At 41.0% G+C, this 13877-nt stretch overlaps 1 protein-coding gene across 4 annotated transcripts in view; it reads right to left on the reverse strand.

Moving 5' to 3' along the window:
• The window catches only part of il1rapl1a (interleukin 1 receptor accessory protein-like 1a), a 173494-nt gene that overhangs the window by 80881 nt on the left and 78736 nt on the right, over nucleotides 1-13877 (reverse strand). For all 4 annotated transcript variants that reach the window (XM_038720888.1, XM_038720890.1, XM_038720887.1 and 1 more), the window contains exons 4-5: nucleotides 8261-8447; nucleotides 6780-6933 (exon numbers count right to left, since the gene is read on the reverse strand). In XM_038720888.1, the coding sequence (XP_038576816.1) occupies nucleotides 6780-6933; nucleotides 8261-8447 (341 nt within the window). The remainder of the gene's footprint in view (nucleotides 1-6779; nucleotides 6934-8260; nucleotides 8448-13877) is intronic.

Below are 13877 nucleotides of genomic sequence, written 5' to 3' on the forward strand. Positions count from 1 at the left end.
ATGCAGGCATCAATCATAACTTTTAGTTTTTTGACTTGGTCTGTTGTAGTAAGGGACATATCTGCTGCCTCTATGCCTTTGCACCCAACACTAGAATTTCTAGTTCATCTAATACAGAGATTAATGTCTTTCAAGCAGCCTAATGTACTCCTGTTATCAGGAGATAATAAAATGTAGAGTTGTGTGTGATCCACATAGATATGATATATAGTGTTAAATGCTATTCAAAAATATTTAGCCGCTAAATATCTCATCCAAAGCAGACCACTTCACTGGCCTCAAAAGTTTCCAGATGTGCATTTCCAGCTACCTACACTTTAAAATGCTTCAAAAGACAGAATTCTAATTTTAATTCACCACTGCTGCTCTGGCACCAGCACTATAGACCTACATAATGATAATAGCCAGTGACTGAGGGTACGTGTGTGGGTGGAGTGGGGTAGGTCAGGCAAGATTAATTGTAGGGGATGTAAATTTCATTCGTCACATGCAGATTGATGTCAATTTTAATTGAATTAAAACAATGTGAACCCTGGCCTGCTTAGAGACTAGGAGGACAGCTGGTGAATAGTGATGAAGTGAACTGGAGAACACTTGAGAGAAGGGGGAGGGGGCAGAGAGGTTAGGGTTGAGAAAGAGAGAGCCAGAGATTAGTTAATGATGAGAGTGATAGTTGACCTTAAATTAATGAGCCATTCTGCCCCACCCTACACTGCTCAGGCATTAAAAGTGTGTAGACCTACATGTCTCATTGCTAATTCTCAGACCAGACTTGCTACATGGATAACAGTAGGTTGTGACAGACAATAGGTTATACTGTACATCTCACACAGCTTAAATGCTTTTACACTATGTGTGTACACAGGTGCATAAATGTGAGTAGGGTGAGTCAGGAAAAGTCAACTGCTGCAGTAACACTTATCTCAGGTGTGATCTTATCATATTCTCCCCAAGGACATGTGGCTGAAGCTGAGTGTTTAGCGTGACCATGACAGGCCAGCACAGGCGCGATATCTTCACGCTAGACTCGAGCATAAAGTCCGAGAAATGGAAAAGGTTTCTCTCAAGAGCAACCCCATCCCATTTCTCACCCCACACCTCTTATCTTGCCCTGCTCGTTTCTCTTCTCCCCGCTCTCCAGGATAATATCAGCGCTAATCGCTGCCTCTCCATCCATCTATCCACATATAGCCAATAGACAGGGAAGGAGAACAGATGGAGGAGGTGTGGATGCCACAGTCCACTTTTCTTGAGTCTCTGCTGACTGCTTCTGCCTCCTTCCTTTGCCACCATTCCAACATCCGCTGTGGTGATGAGATTACGCCCATCTGGCCAGGTTAAAAGTCAAGCTATCGCCATAATAAATAAAAAAATAAAAAAAATCACAAAGAGACAGCCACAAAGAGACAGCCACAAAGAGACAGCCACAAAGTCCCGCTCACATGTGTGCACACAGGCAGTAACATTTTATAAGGCTGTGATGTGTTCATGTTTCTGAAGGTGACCGTATAGCAGAAGAACTGTAGGGAACCTTTTACTGCGATGAGACGATGTCCTGGATCACCTCCCCACACCTCAGCTCCCCATTACACACACAAACACACACACACACACACACACACACACACACACACACACACACACACATATAGTATGCATGTTGTCCTATCTCAAATGTGAGATCCAGCCCAGAGAGGCAAGGACAATCAGTTTACTGTGAACCCTGATGGATGAATCTTAAATTTAACAGCGCCTGCTGAAGATGTGAAATCCAGACCAAATATGTTCCGATACAGTGAGCAGGCACTAAAACAAACACCACATGCAAACAAACAAAACACCTGCAACGTAGTCACATTATATTTTCACACATATATATTTATTCACAGTACATAAAGCAAGTTTCCCAAGCACCTCCCCTCTCACTGTGGATATTGTACAAGAGGTAATGTAAACTAGATGATTCCTCTCCTCCCCTCGATTTCCTCTTGCCCTCTACATCTCCAATTCACTGTGCCAAATGGTACATTTACATTGGTCATAACCTCAATCACCATGCTTGCAGGCTATGCTGAATGTGCAGACAGACATTTCTACAGTGAGGGGATGCAGACAGAGGTATAATGGGAGCAATAGATAGAAATCCAAGCCCGAGGCATCCATCAAACCAAACGACTCCATTACAGTAAGTCCGACAGAGGCAAACGGTAATGTGCGCTGTGATAAACACTAGGATAATAGTCTGTTTATAGTCCTGGACACACTGTTTCTGCTGGGAAACACTGGCAATGAATACAGATAAGATACAGGAGCAGCAACCTCTCTATCTTTTTCATTCTTTCTATCTCTTCTCCTCTCTCTCCTTTGCTGTTATCAGTCACTTTCACTCCCTTGTTCTCTTTATCCTTTTGCGCTCTCACTGTATAATATTTTTTCTTCCCACAGAACGCAGAGGGAGCTGCATACATCAGCTGAACACGGTTTTTATCTGGTATACTATTGTAGCATTACCATGGTATGAGCCCTGGGAGAACCATAAAAAATGAATTGAAATGATTCAGATGTACTATTAAAAAACAGACATATCATACCAGACATTCGTAGGTATGCATAAATAACTTTAAGAAGATGAACACACAGACAGGCATACATACACATATACATACTCGTACATCCATAGAGTGGCCCGAATTGTACATGCATGTATCAATTAATCATAGCTGGGTCATTTTAGCTGAGGCATTGCTTCTGGTGTTTCCAACAGTAGAAAGGAGTAAACACAAGAGTAGACTAATCTGACCACGCTCTGAATTCCCCAGTGGAATTGGGAAATGGTGAACTTGTTGTTGGTATGAAAGCCATTATAAGAGAACACAAAAAGGCACTCTCTTTACAGATGGGGGGTCCAGGTGAAGGTCTATGGAGGGGAGAGAAAAAACAAAATCTTTCCATCTGTTGATAATTGTGTTTTTATTCTAAATACATATACCGATTCTGCAGAGGCAGTACTTCGCCGTGTGCACATGCTCAGAATGAGATAAGGACATTTAAATGCACCCTTACATAAACTGGGGGGAACATAAAATGAGGCAAGGGGTTGCTGTTTCTTTTACATTTATATTAACCTGAGGAGCATCAGTGCTTGATTAAGGGTCTCCTGATCGGCCTGATCTAGGTGAGCCTGTGTTTATGCCCATAGTTAACCTCTATTACAAGACTCTTCTACTGCTTCTAATGGAGGCCGTTACATATTGCAGCGGGGTCAGAACAAAAGACACACACACACACACACACACACACACACACCACACACACGTACACACAATTTGCAGCAAGGCAGGGTCAAAGCAAAGGCCAGTGTCTGATGCGCTATATTTAAGATCAGTTAAACTTAATGACCTCCTTCATCCTCTTGGCCTATCAAATAAACTACAACATTAGCCCTCAGATCTCAGGCATAGTTTGGGCTTTTATTCTTGCCGTCCAGGCAATGTCGGTTTTAAAACTATGTGATAAAATGTGGATAATCTCACGCCCACTTGAGGGGATGATGGTGTAGGTTTATTAAAAGGAAATGAGCCTATGGTCAGAGTGAGCTAATCAAATTCTACCAGGATACTACAGCTTTAAGCGGTACCCCTCTGTTATCATAATAAGGCAAAATACTGTGGTAATAGCGCAAGCCATATTTTTACAGCAGTATCAGCATAACTGATGACACTGAACTGGTGACTGAGACATGAACCTATTGTAATGCTGTATAAAAAAAGCCATTGATGGTTTTCTGCTGGTAGCAAGTCTTCTAATAAATATGGGACATTGGGTCAGTCACACCGAAGACAGTCTTCATTTTCAAAATGTGTCTCATGTAAATTATTTAATGTACTACAAGAAGAATAAATAATTGTGGAATGCCTAGACAGTGTGTAGGTGTTTCTATGTGGCTCTATATGGGAGCATATGTGTGCCTTCAAGCATTATGCAAGAAAACTTGAGAAAGTGAGAGTGAGAAAAAATCAAGAGTAAAATCACTTTTCTTTTCTATATTCTCTCTAAATCACACTTGTTCATAGGTTTATTAGATATTAATACTTCACATTGCATACAGGCAACATGCTAGACTCATAAATGGAAAGAAAATTGCAGTTAAATGCGCTGTCTTCACTTGACCAGAGTTTCTGTCGCTTTCTTTTTGCCTCTCCGTCTTTCTCTCCCTCTTTCCACTGTCTCCTTCTTCCTCTCTGTATCATTAATGTGAACTGTGTATATTTATAACCCAATAAAGTTTTTATGACCATAGTCATTATAAAACATTGAGGTCATGCTGACAAACACACAAGGATAAAGCCAAAGTACATACAGTATAGCCAACATGGAATTCACTCAAATAGGTCAGATATAAAAAAAATACAGAGACAACTAAATCACCTAAATCACAAAATAAATGAATAAATGTATTATCCCAGGTATCGCTTATGGTACTAGCCATGCTCCCCAATATTTGGCAAAGTCACCCTTTACACTCTGATACAGTACCCAAACTAGTCTAATTGACCTTCTATTATCTCATACCAGAGATGGGGACTCGAGTTAGAGACTCGGACTCGAGTGCGACTTAAGTTGCACACACAGTGACTTCAGACTCGACTTGAGACTCGTCCTCAAAAGACTTCAGACTCGACTCGGACTCCAGGTGCGGGACTCGTGAACAATGTTTATTTTTAGGAAACAGCTGCTCCGCCTTTCATCATAAACTTTGGCGTTAAAACTTCATAAAACAAGACCCAAACAAAGAAGCGCTGAACGCAAATAGGTTAGTAACCTGTGGTGAGTAAACATGTTTAGCTCAGCATTGGCCATCTAATGTTAGCTTGCTTCTTGCTTCAGCTACGACCGACTCGAGGTTTACTCCGACTGTCGTTCGTTATGAAAAGATGAATGAGCGTTTGTTTACTTGCCAAACTTGTGGTGGTCAATAATTGCATTGCACATTACATGCTTGTGCTCTGAAAATGAAAAACAGGTTACAGTTACAGAATTCCTTATAGCCATGCAGTTTTATTAACAACCTGGATTGAATGCAGCAGGTGATACAGCATTCTTAATAACCACGAGAGACTTGACTTGGACTCTAGCTCAAAGACTTGAGACTTGACTTGGACTCTTGCTCAGAGACTTGACTTGGACTCTAGCTCAAAGACTTGAGACTTGACTTGGACTCTTGCTCAGAGACTTGACTTTGACTCTAACTCAAAGACTTCTGAGCATCTCTGTCTCATACTGCATATAGTAATATTCTACCTATGCCTATCCTGAGAAATTTCTAATGTAGGTACTTCACATTGAATCATGGAAACACTAAGCACTTGGAGTATATGTCATAATAAAATGAAATCTAGTGTATCTTCCTCTTATCTGCCTTATATTTATTGAGCCCCACTGGGGATAAAATGCTGGGCCATCAATCACAAGAGCAGCCAATCTGGAAGCCACATCTCCAGGATCACAATTTAGCCTCATCCAGCACAGTACACCATGCTGAGGTTGAGGTATGTATCTTCCTGTTCGCTAGATAGCAAATAGCCTGTATATCTCACACTGCTATCGCCCTCATATCAAACAAGAGCAATGGCCAGCCATACAAATAAACACAAAACAAGATACTTAACAAATGCTAACACACTAAGATGCTCAGTGAGTTGATGAATCCGGTAATAGACCTTTACTACATTGCCTAGTTGGAAACACAAACAAACAGCATGGCAGCTTGGGCAAGATTGTTGTCTAGAGTTAGATATAAAACCAAACACATAACCACACACCCTACATGATGCAGCGACCAATCAACTGGGCTTGTAGCAAAGGGTAAATCCAATGAAAATCAAGGTGTCCACCTTTTTGAGCTTACACCATTTCATCCATTAATCTTAATGATTTACCACACAAATCCTAAGCAGAACCAAACTGATGCAATGGAGGCATGTGTGAGTATTTCTGAAAATACTTCAGTTTGGTGCCATATGATTATTACAAATTAAAGGTAATTTCATTTGCAACAGCATCACAGGGCACAATTTAGGGTTTGATTCATATGATGTGACCCTAGTGGTCACAAAATACTATTTGGCATCTGATGTACACACTGGAATACAATGGGTGGGACTATCTGGACTGATTTAAGAGAAAGAAAAGGGGAGGGGCAAAAAAAGAGGATGTGACCTATTCATCAACCCTAATCTGAGCAGTTGACCTGGCAGAACACACAAGCTCAGAGCACCCGATGCCCGGGTCTCACCCCGGAGTCAACTCACACTGAGAAAGAACAAATTAATTATTTGTCATGTGCTCACCTTGCAGCTGTGCAAGGCAAAGAGTGAGAAAGAGAGAGAGAGAGAGAAAGAGAGCGAGAGAGATGGATAGAAACACAGAGAGCAGAGTAAGAGAACTGTAAATCTCCTGACCTTGGCCCTAGCTCTTTAGCTCGCTGTGTGAAGGGGTTTAGCCTACAGCCTTAAATATTTCAACACTGCTTGGCTGGCTGGAAAGTGCTGAGTTAGAAGATGAGATAGAGGCCAAGCCACAGCATTCAACCTTCCCCAGCAATTAACACAGCAGCAGGACATCGCTGCAGTGCTGTGTGTATTTGTTACCATCCACTGACTCTAATGATTCTTTCAACATTCAACAACAGTTGAGTTTGTAAAGAAGACCACAATAGCCCTTTCACACACACAAAAACATATTTCTTTCATGTTTTTTTGTTTCTCCTGAAAACTTACCAGTGACTGTGAGTTCTGTTGTCCTCCTGACCACAAAGCCACCAAACTGGACTTCACAGGTGTAATTCCCAATGTCATCTTCCTTTACCTCCTGTATAGACAGAATGTCTCTCTTCTGGATGATACTGGCGCGCCACTGCTTTGGACGGCACTCCTGTACATTAGAGACGGACAGGAAGGTTAACTTAAAACTCCTACGCAAGGCTGATATTAATAAATCACAATAGAAGTGAAACACAAAATGACTGGCAGTAGACAGATGGAAAGGTACTGTGTACTGCACCAAGCAAGGAATTCAATGTTATGGGCAAGCCTGACATAAAATCCAACACCCTCACTCTGCTTCATAATGAACTAGATCCATTAGGTTTCAAGTGGGCAGAGCTGGACACAAAAGCTTTCAAACTTCATTGAATGTTAGGAAAGTGGATGACATGGTAGGGTTGCCTAGCTTTGTGCTCCATACAAAACTCCATACAGTAAAATGATAAGGCTTCGCCATTATCCTATTTATCTGATCAAGATTTATTGCACTGAACTAAATATTCTCCATTCACCATTTCAGTAGAGCCACAGAGGACAGAGAATGTTATTTACAGTAGTCTCCGCTGGCAAAATAAGTGTGTTTGTGCTGCGTCTGTGTGCGTGTGCGAGTATATGTGTGAGCAGCCACAGTGAGTGACTCCATGACATGATCCTCTCTCCAGCCCCTCGGTACTCTGGCAGGGACAACGATGGCTCGGCAGATTGTATTCCACCATTGCTCCCGGCAACCTTCGAATTCAATCACTGTGGCTCTGCAGTGGTTCAAATAACTCTGGGTTCCAGCACTCCCAGTCATTACCCAGACCGTAATTGAATTCTGGAAAAACCTAGAGGTCGAGCCCGGCCAGCTAATCTACTGCTGATCTGCCTGTGATTAGTCTGGCCTGAGCCCTTCTTTGGGATGCACTTTGTTGTCCGCAGGCAGTGCCTGACCTGGGAAAGGCAAGAACCCAGGTGAGAGAGGAGAAGGTGCATGCTGAATAAAGATCAGGAGCGCATGGAGCATTTGGAGGACATTCACTCATTCCGCAGGGCAGAATGCGAAATCGTACAATTTTCTCCTCATACAGGTTTTGTGTTCATTATGAAAGCCATCTCTGTGGCCTGAGCATTGCTCAGTCCTTGACATCTTTGGATGACACTCACAGTGCAAACTCACTTAATGTAATTCATCATGACCATATGCATCCATACATAATCTGCCTAAGTGATCTGGAACCACGTTTCCAACAAGGCTTTTAAACCAATTCAATAATACTTCTCGGTTGTATAATCACAAAGAGTGACGGCCTCCTTATTACTTTTCCCTAACACATAATGAATAACTGTATTCAATACACAACATCAATGAACCTTCAGGAAAGTATACACATGATTCACAAATCATACAGCCATAAAAATAAATATTATCATGCTTGATCAGAGAGCCAATCCACCTTGTACCAGATGATGTCCGGCCCTTTGCCAGGTTCAACATAGTCATCTATGTCAGGACAGAGGATGTCTTTGCTCTTGCTGAGCTCAGCCTTCTCAGTTCGTCTCATATTGGAGTTGAAGCACAGGTTTGTGTCATTCTCTGCCACAGTCAGAGACATAGACACCTTCATGCAGTACGTGGAGTTCCTGTGGGCAGAGAACAACAATAAATGAAGGTTAAGATTAATCTTTACTTGTCTGATACTCGGAGTTCAGTAAGAACATGTGTTTATCATATGTGATACGGCTACATTAGCAATACTGATGTTACGTTATAAAAAATTGACACTACTACACACTCAAACAGGTGGAATTTTAAGTTTACTCTCTTTGATACCCTTTTAGTTATTTTTATCCTTTTCTATCCCTCCTCTGACTCCCTCCCCCTTCCCTATGTTTGTGGAGTAAGCAATAACGATGTGTTCAGCAGCTTTACCGAGTCAATGACTCACGCTCACGACCACTATTGGATTTATGGGGGGAGTCGGCCGGGCCGGGGAATGCTAATCAGAAAAGAGACGAACTCTGAGAGGGGCCTCATGACATGAAGGAAGAGAAAGCTGCTTGGTCATCACAAGGAGTTAGTCCCCACTACACATACCCTCTCGTCTCCTAGAAACCATCAACATACTTCACCTCTGATGCACACTTGCTTGCAGAGAGGAATGTCCCTCTCTCTTACTGTGGTATTGAAGTAGTCATAATCATCATCATCGAAGCCATCCTTTCAAACCCCATCATTATTGACACAATGGGTATTCCCTACAAAACGTACTCTACAAAAGTATGTGGACACATTTTGCTGCTGTAACAGCTGCCACTCTTTGGAGATTTCTTTCCACAAGATTTTGGAACCTTTCTGCATGGATTTGCTCACATTCAGCCACATGAGCATTAGTGAGGTTGGTCAAAGGATGTAGGGTAATAAGTCAGTCTACATTCCAATTTATCCCAAATTTCATCGATGAGTCCAGGGCTCTGTGCAGGACAGTAAAGTCCTTACAATAATACATTTTTATTTATAGAGCACCTTTCAAGATACTCAAAGTAATTTGAATAAAATACCTTAGAGATATAAAACACATTAAAGGCTCAGGAAATTAAATCAACAATTAAAAGCCGTTTGGTGAGTTTTGGGTGACTTCTTGAATATTACAAGGTGAAATCATGGATGTCTTTGGGGAGAGATTTATAGAGAAAGTCACCCCAGTTCCAGTTCTTGGTACTGAATGGTGGGGGCAGGAGGTTGGCATTCGAATAACTGAGGCTGCAGGATGAGCGAGGCAGGAGAAGGCCTGGTTATGCAGGGCTTTGGGAGAGAAGAGAAGGTGGTCCAACTGAATCTGTTCTGGGACAGGGAGCCAGTAGAGGTTCTTTAGGACAGGAGTGATGTGGTGACAGGAGTGAGTGTATACTGTGAGTATTGGGGTTTAATAAGAACTTTGGACACTTTACCATGAGCTTTTGCAGAAGTTGATGCTGGTGGTTTTGGGTTTTTGGAACCAGAGGTGACCATATTTAGACAAGAGGGTGGACCTAGCTTGAGTAGTTGTCAATTACAAGGTGGCCACGCACAAAAGCATACCTACTTTATTGCCTATTTTACTCTAAATGGTAACATAATTTACAAAATGAAGACTTGAAACTAGCGATTGAGACCATAAACTCATTAGGAAAGTGTTTACTGAGCTAGTAAATCAAGTGAGAAGACTCCAACGCAATAGGACGTTTGCAACCAGTGGAGTTGCCACCTGCTGGCCATGACAAAAAAGTAGGTTTAAGGCACTTCCTGCATTGGCTTCACTTTTCATACCTTTTCCTTAATTAGTGGTAAGCATTCTTGACCAAGCCATTTAAACTAAGCTGCACATACTTTTATGTATGTCTGTCAGTGTTTCCATCCTTCACCGCCAGGCTGTGATCTTACTCAGTCAGTCACTCTGTCCGTTGAATGGGAGGTTGTACATACAGCCATATGGGCTTTCATTTCATTTCATTACATTACATTTACGGCTTGCCAGATGCTTCCATTCACTGTAAATAACAGGGTTTCATATGATCTACTCAGGTTATGGAGGCAATAAGGGAGTCACCTCGCTCGTATAAACACCTCTGACCCCCTGGGACCATAAAACGCAGATGCAGACACACACACTTAAAAGAAAAATGTGGCTGTGTGCAGTCATGGAAGACTGGGTAGAGATAGCGATGAGAGGAACAGAAGGAGAATAGTTACTTGGGATGAAAAAAAAAGATACTGTATACTTCTGCAACATAGAAGATGACTAAAATGGCATCTCGAAAACGTAACATGCAAGATATTGTTATGCCCTGTTGCCCTGCTGAAATCTAACATTATCAACTGAATGCCTCCTATCTGGAGGGAATAGAGTGGGAGGATGTGATGCTGTAGGCTTGGTCCACTTGGACAATATACTTGTTTAAAGAACAAATACGACCATGCAAACACACACACACACACACACACACACACACACACACACACACACACACACACACACATGATCAGAAAATACCTCTCAAAGTCATGCACCTTAGCCATTAAAGTCAGAGCCAATAGGAGACATCTCTACATGTTAAATATTCACAGCAGGCAGCCTGTGGCATTGTGGGAAGGTGTCAGTGGTGGTGCTTGATTGATGGACAGCTGGGGGTCGAGGCACAGTCCTGTGGTGTCTTTCATGTCTGTCACATTCTATTTTAGTGTAGATGCTTTGGAAATTAATCTGCGACTCACATTAGCTGTAATTCTTTACACATTATCCCACATGTTGGAAATTATAATCATGGGAAGGAAATGGAAATACACATGGTTTGGCCCACTCCAGAACACAGGTTCATAACTAGAATTATTATAAAATAGAGGGATAAACATAGAGGGACTGTGTGTGAGTGTGTGAAAGAGAGACAGAGCTTGGAAAAGAGGAAAATGATTGACAGATCTGAATCGATGTTACAGACCTTAGGTGAGATGGCATGCAGAGGGAAGAGGGGTAGTAAAAAAGGCAGGGAGAGCAAAAGAAAGCACATAGAGATTGCTATGTAAATGAAGTCACTTTCACATGAAAACTGGCGATTAGACTTAAATTTCCAGACAGAGAAGGACAAAGATATCTATTCACACACATGCACACACTAAAGGCACACATTATGCAGCACTGAACGACACACACTTTGGTGTCTTTCTGAGAAAAACATCTGGATGGCTTTTGTGAGAAGCTGAACTCAAGACAGAGGGATTTACCTATATTTATGGCCAGTACACAACACGCCTAGAGCTATTAGAAACTAATCTGCCATATATACAGTGCTGTCAGAAGGTATTTGGGCAGTGACATATTATTTTGTTGTGTTGGCTTTGTGTTGTATACTCATGCGCACTTCATCTGAAATGAAACATTGACTATTGTTTTAAAGTACTGACTATCAGCTTTAATTTGAGGGTGCTTACATCAAGATCAGATTGAATTGCGATAAAATAAAATAATTATAGCATCGTGTGCGCCATCGTCACTTCTAAGTAGCTCAGTGCCATCACGACCGCCATATTTCTGATACTGGCTCAAGGAAACAAAAGCATTCTATCTGACCAATCGTCATTGTGGTCAAAAATATCTTGTATCACACAGCCCTAGGATGTAGTTACATTTTCCAGGCTGTGCACATTCGCTCCTGCAGTACCTCTGGTTATTTGACAAAACTGTAGATAACCACATTTTCCTTAATGTAGTAAAAACACGGATAACCTTTATTAAGGAAGGTCAATTTCTAAATAAAATTAAAGATAACGGGATGACAGCCATTATCCGATCCACATCCGATCCAATCCTTATCCAAGAACAATTATTTCACATATTAAGGACTTGCATGAAATCCACAAGTCTGAGCAGCTAAAGGCTGATAACATAGGCTGCTGGACACCACTCAGGTAAATGTTTTAATTTTTCACGTGACTTGAGCTTGAATATTACATTAATCAACATTAAAGTGCTGCAGCAAGTTGTCTTGTGTTGGACTTGTTATTTTATTTTACTGTTGAGTCTTGGTGGTATGGTGTGAAGCATTACATGTGATAATGAATATACTTCATTAATCCTGCATTCCTGTGGTGTCGGAATAATCAACTGGGAAAATTTACTTGAGTCGGAAGAACAACTCAGAAAGTCAGGGAAATTTTTCGTACGTGACTTGCTGAGCTGACATAATATTGCGCAGAAACATGGGAGATGAAAGTAAACGTTTTTTATTAATTCATGTATTGTATTTCAATGCTTTGCTCGCATGTAATTTGTAATGTGGTATTGGGACCATTTGAGAAGCACTTGAATGCATCATAATTGCAATTGAATGACTGACATTTTGCCATTCAAATGTTAAAACAAAAAAATCTGTAAACAGATTTAGAGAAAGGAAAATCATGTAGGACAAAATGAAACACACTTTTGTGGAGGTAACTGAAACCACTACATTAGGTCTCAGGACTAATTTACATTGAAATAACATTTGTGAAATATGATACATACTGTGTGTGCTCATTCTAAAATGTTATACAGTACCATTGGCATGTAATGTGTTTTTAACTGCATGTATTAATGATGAAATTCTTCTTCAACCCAGTAATTCATTATGGTCTTTACAAACCTTACTGTATAGATATTTTATATATCATTTTTGATGATAATACATAACAGAGGTGTTGATTCAACTCTACTGTCATATGGTTGTGTTATACTTGTCCATCCCCAGTAATGTCATTTGCGGTTGTCATAATATTAGGTGTCAATTAGATCTCTGAGGTTTGGATAAATTAAGATCACTACTGCTGCAATATATAAAATCTGAGTGGGGCGAAGACGATGGCATATTTTCCCTCTCTTTGCCTGAAGGGAGTTTTAAAGGAGAGTGTTTATAGGTCAGGGTCATAAGTTCTAAAATGTGTGACTCAAAAGCTTACTCCCGAACAAAAAGACAATTGATTTCAGCTCAAAGGCAAATCTCTTGCAGTCTTTTGCTTAGGGTATCTGAGAAGTTTGAAATCTCCCCAGCTCAACATGAGTAGACTGAGAAACACAGAGCTAGGGGCACTTTTTAAAACGTAGTGCTCTACAGAACTACAGTATGCTCTGAATTTCAAACACATTTGAATAGGAACAAAGCCTTGTTAGACAAAATTGTCAATAATCAATGACAATACAGAGTGCAGTAATGAATTTAAGTATAGGCTGGAATATCATTGCACACAAACACCACCCCCCCACCCCACCCTGTCACACTCAATGTAACCTGCAAGCCTCTCTGGGTCTTTAAGAGGTCTTCAACTGGGTTTATTAAAAACTCTCTGAAATGAAGAGCTGCAATGAGCCATTAATTGAGGGATGTTCTTCAGCTGTAAAGGTTAATAACTTACTGCCACATAATAATGCATCTTCTATTAGGAAACAGTCTCTCTGTAACGGTGTATGTATGTGTGGGTGTTTGTGTTTTTGCTTGTGTTTGCATTCAGTTATCTCTCTTTGTCTATACACTGTTTCACCTCTCGCCACTTCACATAACCTA

This window comes from Micropterus salmoides, unplaced genomic scaffold (genome assembly GCF_014851395.1).
Source record: "Micropterus salmoides isolate LMB-PRFRI ecotype aquatic unplaced genomic scaffold, ASM1485139v1 Ms_hic_scaffold_15, whole genome shotgun sequence".
NCBI classification, from domain to species: Eukaryota; Metazoa; Chordata; class Actinopteri; order Centrarchiformes; family Centrarchidae; genus Micropterus; species Micropterus salmoides.